Source organism: Nannobrachium achirus (genome assembly GCF_963921795.1).
Source record: "Nannobrachium achirus genome assembly, chromosome: 6".
In the NCBI taxonomy this organism is placed as follows: Eukaryota; Metazoa; Chordata; class Actinopteri; order Myctophiformes; family Myctophidae; genus Nannobrachium; species Nannobrachium achirus.
In genome coordinates this window covers 38820425-38829817 of record NC_137815.1, presented here as the reverse complement: position 1 = coordinate 38829817, position 9393 = coordinate 38820425, and the positions used below count along the sequence as shown (strand labels likewise).

General features: G+C 39.4%; 1 protein-coding gene across 1 annotated transcript; it reads right to left on the bottom strand.

Annotated features, from left to right (window-relative positions):
* Window positions 1-313: 313 nt before the first annotated feature.
* On the bottom strand, window positions 314-6132 carry grik6 (glutamate receptor, ionotropic, kainate 6; the record flags this gene model as incomplete). The annotated part of the gene is made up of 9 exons (XM_080728207.1): window positions 314-418; window positions 1296-1537; window positions 2097-2316; window positions 2668-2882; window positions 3283-3380; window positions 3858-4081; window positions 4316-4495; window positions 4605-4636; window positions 6096-6132. 9 exons carry the CDS (start codon window positions 6130-6132, stop codon window positions 314-316), a joined length of 1353 nt encoding a protein of 450 aa, XP_080584333.1.
* Window positions 6133-9393: the final 3261 nt, after the last annotated feature.

Sequence of the window (9393 nt, the reverse complement as noted above, 5' to 3'; positions counted from 1 at the left end):
ATGATATTTATCTTAATTATTATTGTTATTAAAGGTTAACTATTAACTAAATCATATCACAATTCACAACCTCTGAGGAGTAAACATTTTTCAGCTTTGTCAGTATCTCAGAATCACAACTTACTACAACAATCATTGGGCTTCAAGTAAAAACCATCTGATAACGATTTGATAAAACCATCAAATAAAATAATTATTTCACACCCACTAGACAGTAAACATTGTTTCAACTTTGTTAATACTTAAGAATATCATATTCCTGCAATGATCCTGTCAGGTATTAATACAATTTAATTAATAAAAAGTAATGTAATCATGCTTTATCTTTATCTTTTTCTGCCACCTCTTGCTGTCTGTTGACATTGCTGTTCCAGAAGCGGTGTCTCAGTTCACCAGCCAGTACAGTGCAGCAGGGTTTCTGTTGGAGACACATACAGAAATTGGTACAAAGTTGAACACTGGCATATCCAGAAGCTCCATTGAATGAATTATCACAACACACATCTTGCTGCGAGAATGACAAGCTGATTGTGCAGTGTATTTGCAGTAGGCCTAATAGTGGTGCAACAGTTAATAAAACGAAACGATGTAATCTATTCTAAAACAAATAATTGATTTGCGGTGACATTTTCAAAATGTATTTTTCCCCCGAAAAATTCAAAATAAAATGAAGAAATAGCAGATGTATGCTCTTGTGAACTTGTAGATTGACTATTTTCGTTATTTTTGCTTGACACTTGTACAATGAAGTATAAAATGGGGCTTAAAGGGGAAGACCACCCATTTCCAATATTGAACTATGTCATTAATACCTTAGAGGAGTTGTGTGGAAATAGAAAAAAAAAGGTTCCCCCTCTTATGTGTTGTCTAGAACTGGAGGATTGATTTTGGGGTTTGTATTGTAAAGTACAACTTGATGACATCACACATTGTACTTTACAATACAAACCCCCAAATCAATCTTCCAGTTCTAGGCAACACAGAAGAGGGGGAACTTTTTTTCTATTTCCACACAACTCCTCTAGGGTATATTACTGACATAGTTCAATATTGAAAATGGGTGGTCTTCCCCTTTAAGTAGTTAATCAGACTAATTGATTTAGTCTATTAAAAATAATCTATTTGTTATAGTATTGAAAATGTAAAAAAGAATATGTACATGTATAACATGCTTCTTGATTATTCGATCAGTTGAAAAAGTAATCGACAGTATAATACAGGGGTGCGTGCATATAAAATCTCTCCTAGACTAGGGCTTGTGTACTGTGTATGAGAGCCAACAATAATCCACACACCCTCTGGTCCCCGGCGTTACTGCGGCTCTTGGAGGTGAGTTCCAGAACAGCCAGCAGCACTCCCAGGCCCAGGCCCAGAGCCAGGAGCAGGAACATGCCCTTCAGACCGTGGGGTTCAGTGGCGGCCTTGGCTGCATCTACCATGCAGCCGGTCGCCCACCACTTACTCCGCATGTAAGCCAGTTCTCCTGCCTCATTCAGCTGCAGAATTGCCACACTTAGGTTCTTTATCATAGGGGAGCCTTGAGGGGCAGAAAAACAAGTGGTGTTCGGTAATAGAGCTCTTGGGACAAAAAACACTAACAGGGGTTATCAACATGTCCGGACATGGACAAATTTGTCCGTGGCAAAGACTTGGTCTTGTCCATTGATTTTCTTTTTTACACAGCATTATAATGTTCTTATTTTGATCATAAGAGACCCAATTACTGAATGTAAAGTCCCCAGGTTTCTTCAGAATATGTATGACACTGATTTACTATGACACTATGGCATATTTAGGAGTCCACTAGTACTATAGTGGTTATCAGATGTTTTATTTGTAAGGAGCCCCTTAACTCTGAGAGTGTACAAATGGAACCAAATGGACTCGTAAGGGTCCATTTGGTTCCAATTGTACGCTCTCAGAGTACCATACGCTCTTTATGGTTTCTGGTAATATTATTGTCCACTCATTTTGTACGTTTGTGGCAAAAATTTAATTTTGACCAAAATGTCCACCACAAGCCAGCATGGAGATGACCCCTGAACACAAATAGCTAATATTTTGTTTTAAAGATATTTCAAAGTCCATAGCCTCACCTATTGGGCCAGCGATGCTGTACCCTCTCATGCCTACGACTTCATGGATCCTGACTAATTCACAGTAGCGAGCTTCTGCCAAGTCCAGTGAGACTGACTCTCCAATAAAAGCATAGTTGCCTTCTCTTGCACGCTGGACACCCTCCTCCATTGACGAGACATAGCTCTTCTTTCGCTCCATGTTTTCATAGATTCTGCGGTAGACCGGGTTGTTTGAGTTCTAGATAAAGAGATAGATTGATTAAAAAAAAACACCCAGTGTGAAGTGAGTGGTGCTATTTATGAGTTAATTGTGGGCTCGCTTTAGCAGCACCACTAAAAAAAAGAGATAGATGGAAAACAAAGATGACAAAAGAAGATGGCAAAAGAACGATGTGAATAGTGATTTGAAAAAGTGTTATCTGTTCAATCATGCTTCAGTTACAAAGAGTCATATAGGCTAATGTGATGTTTGACTGAAATAACAATAACCCTCCCCCCATCATTATTTATGTTACATTGTGCATTATTAGGAGTTATTCTTGTAACACACAACACTGTCTCCAAAGCGTAAACCAGGCTTTAGACTTACCTTAAAGAAGGAAAGAGTGGAAGAGCCAGACAGACAGCCATATTCAATCACCTCCTGGTTGGCCAGTTCCTCAAAGCCTTTCACCATCACATGGGAATCAGTGTCCTGGGATGCGCTGAAGTTGGAGAAGTAGCAAGCCAGCAGCACAAGAACAAACAACCACCAGCAGCACAGAATCACTCGTCCTGAGAGAGCTTTGGGGTGAGGACCAGCCCCTGGCAACACAAAAAAGACAAAATGAAACTCTGAGATACTAGAGAAGGAAACTATTCCAAATGTATCTGTATTTTATCTTATTTTCATTTTAAACACGTTGAAAGTCTACATTACACCTTCAATTCTCCTCTTTGTGTGAAGGCCTGGTGCTGTGATGATGAGTGACAAAACTGTGAACACTCTAGTCAAGGTTAACTACTTAAGTCCATTATACTTTGTCACACAACAAAGAGTGACAACAACCGATCTACAGTACAAGCTTGCAACGTGTTATGATGCGACATCTTATGAGGTTGTGAAATTATGAAGGACCTATAAAAAAGATGTGATTTAAAAATAATAATAATAAGCCCATAACAGGGACGCCAGGGCTAACACGGTTAGAATCCTGTTGTTTACCTTGTAGGGTGAGAGCTCCTGCTGTGACCCACAAACTGTGCAGGATGGTGAAGCCGTTCTCTTCACTTCGGGGTTGACTCCACTCACACGGGCTGAGTCTGTGTTGACATACATATGGACATTTATTACAATATTCAACAAAGAGTAAAATTTGGAGACCAGAGGAGTAAAAAATATGTAAAACCATAGATGCAAAAATATAGATAGGTCATCATAAGTGTCCAACTTCCATGTTCAGATGTCACATTCCATAACACAGTAGTTTCCAAACTTTTTTGGGTCCAAAGCACAACAATGAGCAAGTCAAAATCTCAAGGCACACCTGTATTCATAGCAAAGATAGCTGACCTACAAGCTCACAACGTGGCACATTGCGGTGCACTGTGATCTGTAGGTTGGCTATTTTTTAAGATTCATGAAAATGCATGAAAATATAAATAATTACATTATGCATATCATTATAATGTAAACATTTTGCTACATAATACAGTGTGTCCAAAATTGGGAGCCAGTTTGAAAGTGTTTTCTTTTTTTTCCCTCTCTCAGGGTATTGATTGATAGGTTGATTCACCAACCTGGCAACTATGAAGATGCAAACAGTAGTTGCTAGGTAGGCAGTGAGAATGCCCACCCAGGTGTTAGTTGAGAAGGGGGACAGGAAGTCAAAGAAGCCTGCCACCAATGGGGTGTCCTTCTTCAGTAGGATGCTGATTCCGGTTTGCATGAACGGTTTGGTCATCTCCACTGCCTTCTCACGAGCTGCAGTAAGGGTCAGCGGAGCAATTGCAAGTTCTGCCTCCTGCAGGGATTACATGAATTCATCCTACATGCACAGACTGTACAGTATATATAATTTCAGCTTGAGCAGACATCCTTTTGAAGTATGCCGATATCGTGCACAACAAGAATGTGTTTATTCTTTTTAATGCATCATTCATAAGTCACAAAAGTCAACTGGCAAATGTAAACCTCTGACATGCAGATGCATTTTCTGCACTTTGATTGCTCCAAATGTCAGCTTTCATGTACTCACTCCTCTCACCACCTCTCCAATCATTCCATTCCAGTTGCCACTCTCATCCTGTCTTCCATATGAGGAGTCCCTCACCAGGTGCACTTTGTACTTGAAGCCTAGCTTCTTAGATAGTTCAGACAGCAAGTCCATACAGTAGCCCTCCAGCTGTCCACCTTTGGGCATTGTGTATGGATCTTGCTGGAAGAAAACAAAGTAAAAACATAATCAATAACAATATATTGTATCTATAATATTGTGATAATTCCAGTGGGACGAGATACAAGCTTGAATGCAATAGATGCGTTACCTTTATAGTTGTTACTCTAACCTCTGATCGCACTGATGTTGACAGGCAGAAAGAACAGAAAACAGTATTTTACAATAGAAGTGATTCAACACCAGTTTATGTACATGCATCTTAGGAAAGTAATTATAAAGAATATGGAAACAGAATTGAGACATCAGAAATAAACAAGATATTTATAGACTGGCACACTCGTGTTAGCTGATAAAAGAGGCGCCACAATCGTTTGCAAGATCGCTCTGCATGACATTGGAGACCCATTATTCGCACTGGATGAATACCACCAAAGCCATGCCCATTTGAAGTGCTGAAGACATTTGACAGAATCAAAAGCCCTGAGGTGAATGCGGGGGTGCATTGACACGCTCTCGGTCACCAATGGTTTCCGGTGGTATCCTAGACGATCTGGCCTCTCTCCTCTCCCTCTTGAAAGCGATCTGAGCCACATTACAATCTAAACTAGTTGAGTGTTAATTCTATGAATCACAAAGCCATGGCGCTGTGAGGTGGGAGCCCAGTCAAAGATTATAGAAAGACTTGATTCAGGCCAAGGCCTTGGGGCTCCATCAGTACCACAGGGTGATCCTGACAACCATCAGCTCCTCCTATTCAGAAGATGACACGTTTACAAGCTCGTCAGGCCCCTGTCACTTTTTGGCCCCTCGTAAACACAGGGCCCTTGTTTGTTGCATAGTTGATTTATTACCATTTTTAGTGAGAAATTCAGCCGGCTCGCTTCCTTTCTATCATAGTGGGACATGATGGGTGCCAGCCAGGAAGGATGTGGCGCTCCACTTTGATTTGGAGCCCAGCTGACAGTTTAGCTATTTATGTCACTTCAGGCCTTTGAGATTTCTACTGCGTCCAGCAGTGAAAACATGAGGGGTCTGGCATTGAAATGAGCATGCTGTCATCAGAATAATTATAAATGAACTGATTTGGATCATGCTACAGAAAACACACAAACATTTCCTTATACTGTCACTCAGAGGATCAGTAACATCAGTATGATTAAAATGACTATTAATTTAATAAGAAATTATAAGAAAGGCAGGCAACAAATAGGTGAGCTCCTCTAAAAAACACATTAAGTCATATTTTGGTCTGCGATCATGAGTCTAATTAGATGTGGTGTGTTGATTGAGCGACATGAACCCTAGCATACCGGATTGATTGATTGAATACTTTATTAACCGTTTGTAAATGGTACAGTGGTAATATTATTGCTAAAAGGATAACACAATAGGTCCTAAGGGCTCGTTTCCATTGTGGTCCTGTAAATTCAATTAATCTATTCTAGTCATGTCATAATAGGCATCAGCGATATTAGGAGGTGAGAATTGTAGATCTACAAGCTCAAAGACTTTTGGAGTAAAGGGGAAAAAAGAGGGTACCAAATAGGGGACAACTAAGCAACATATATAGGGTTTTAAATGTTAATGTGTTAATATTATGTCTGCAGCATGTTTGAGGGTGGGTTAAATATTTACTTACCAGCAGTACATGTTCCTACGCTGAGAAGAAGACCCATAATGCAGCTAGTGTAGCTAAACCGCATCCTAATTCTGTTTAATTGCATCCTAGGAAAAAAAACAATTAACAATATTGTCATTAGTGGCTTGAACAGGGTATCAAATACAAAATATAGGCTACAGATATACAGGTACTTGAAAAAATCTGTAACAAAACACAAATCAGAATAAGAAAAAAATACAACTTCTGAACCAGATGAATGGATTAAAGATCTATTGAAGTCAAATAAGTTATAGTCTGTTAAAATGCATATGAAAATATAAATGCTACTGTACCTAACACAGCTCAAAGATGTGACTGCTGGGCCACCACTTCAGAATGATCCTAATGAGCTAAACTGTGATGCAGGATCATGTCAAGTTTATACTTTTCAGCCAATTAGGACAGACAACGACATTCAATGACATTGTTGTGGGTGGAGAACTTCTGAGTTTCTGAGGGGAGGGGAGGAAAAAGCTGTTTCTGTTCCCTATGCTGTGTACTATTCAAATCTGATTAGTATATCAGTATTATGGCTTATGGGACATAGTAATAAAAGTAAGGAAACGTGTATTTACCCTGATCAAATTACAATTTACAATTTAGGCATTTAGCAGACGCTTTTAAGTAAAATCGAGCTTCATGTATGGTCATTGAGGGAAGGGGAGTGTTACAGTAGTGCTAATCAAATACTGTTGTGTGTTCTTCTGAATCTAATTTGATTTAAAGCATGCCTATGAGCATGATGTAGCCTATAGCAAGAAAGTAATGACATTTAGTAATTAGAAGTTTAACCCTATGACATGCAGTATGCAACTTAGATTTGATTTCTGTCTAGTTGAATTACAGTTGTATTGAGAGTGGCAAGTTTTCTGAAACAAATTCTATTACATTTACTCAAGTTTGTACTTTTCAGCCAATAAGGACAGACAACGACATTCAACACGACACTGAGTTTCTGAGGGGTGGGGAGGAAAAAGCTCCTTCTGTTCCCTATGCTGTGTGTGTACTATTCAAATCTGATTAGTACATCAGTATTATGGGTTATGGGAGATAGTAATAAAAGTAAGGAAACGTGTATTTACTTGATCAAATTACAATTTACAATGTAGGCATTTAGCAGACGCTTTTAATCCAAAGCGACTTACAATAAGCAGTTAATACGTCAATACAATAAGCGTCAGTACATCAAAAACAATATAACAATGCATAGGAATATCAATCTAGAAAAACAATAAAGGTAGACCACGCACCTAATAAGTAAAATCGAGCTTCATGTATGGTCATTGAGGGAAGGGGAGTGTTACAGTAGTGCTAATCAAATACTGTTGTGTGTTCTGAATCTAATTTGATTTAAAGCATGCCTATGAGCATGATGTAGCCTATAGCAAGAAAGTAATAACATTTAGTAATTAGAAGTTTAACCCTATGAAATGCAGTATGCAACTTATATTTGATTTCTGTCTAGTTGAATTACAGTTGTATTGAGAGTGGCAAGTTTTCTGAAACAAATTCTATTACATTTACTCAAGTGCGCATTAGATGCAAAATATTGACCCCCAGGACACTACCGTAAGTATTCTAAAAGAACTGGGGGCAAAAGCAAAATCATGGTTATAATGGGATTATGGGAAGGGTGCTTAAAAACAGAAAATAGGTGGCCCTAGTGCCTAGTCACCTTCTTGAAAACATTTATAGGCTGCTAATTTGTGTGATTGCGCCTTGGACATGACAGGATGTAAACAGTGGGTGTAACAGCTGTAAAACATTATGTAAACAGTGCATATTACCTGTTACTTGCACTGTTTACATTATGACATGTTTAACAATTAACATGACATTGTATACATTGTTGCATCATCTCAGTGAAAACACATGCTGTACATGTCAAAATGTCAACACAACAGTGCTTGTAAGTTCATGATATAAATCAATGGTTCTCAAAGTGAGGCCCTGGAGGGACCCATAGAGGTCTGTAACTGTGACTAGTGTACAAATGGAGCCTATCCTTTGGTTATGGGGGTCCTTAAATTAAAAGAGAAGTTTGAGAACCACTGTAACAAGAGTGTAAACATGTCATAATGTAAACAGTGCTTGTGGTGTGTAAAATGTAATAATGCACACTTTAACAAGTGTGTAAACATAATGTAAACAGCGCTTGAGACAAGTGTGTAAACATGTAATTGCCACCGTCAGGTCGCAAGTTACTATGAAAAGCTGCATGGCTTCCACCGGCTGTCTGTCCGTCACGTCACCTCACACTTTTGGCCCTACTCTTATCTCCGGCACCGTTGCCCCTATCCATGCCAAACTTTGCACACACACTCCTTGGCTGGCAAACCACAACCTCCGCCCCTGATTTCTCACATGCCCCTCTTCTACCTGACTGTTGCTTATATCCTGATTAGGGAGTCTTACTAGTAATAGCCCTATTCATGCCCCCGCCCACTCAGCAACTTCCTGGTGCTGAAGTGACGCTTTGAAGGGTAAACCCTGCTAAAAGCCCATAGAGTTAACACAGAAATCGCAAATGTAATGCAATTTCCGAATAGTAAAGTATAAAATACGGCTAGCATGATCAAGAACACAATATAGTAAAAGGCACAAAGCATTATAATTTACTTTACCGTTCGAAATAATGATTTGTTGGCTTTAAGTCCAGCAATTTCTGTGTTAGTTTCCCCTTCAAAGCTGAGTCAGCACCAGGAAGTTGCTGAGTGGGCGGGCGTGAATATAGGGTCCATAGTAACGGGTTTAACCATCTCATAATGTAAACATTAATGCACGTAACAACAGGTTAACATTTAAAAACATGTCAGACAGGTCATAAGTGCAACAGGAGTAGTCTAAATATGTCAGGATGTAAACAGTGTGTAACAGGTGTGCATGTCAGGATGTAAATAGACAGTGCATGTGTAACAGGTGTACACATCAGGATGTAAACAGTACATGCATGTGTAACAGGTCTCAACGGCCCTGAAAAATAAGGCCCGGCCTAACTGGGCCCTAACTAGCATATTTAGGCCCCAACCGGCTCAATAACGTCGGGTCAGGTTCGGGCAGAATTAGAGAACTCTATAAAAGTATTAAAATAATTAGACCAATTAGTAAACATTTTAGGCCCTACCCGGCCGGAAAACATCGGGTATGGTTGGGGTTTGGGTAGAATTTGAGAAATTGTGTAATAGTAGGCCTACTGTGTACATGTCAGGATGTAAACAGTGCATGTGTAACAGGTGTACGTATATAGCCTAGGCCTATTACCTATGGTAACAAGTGT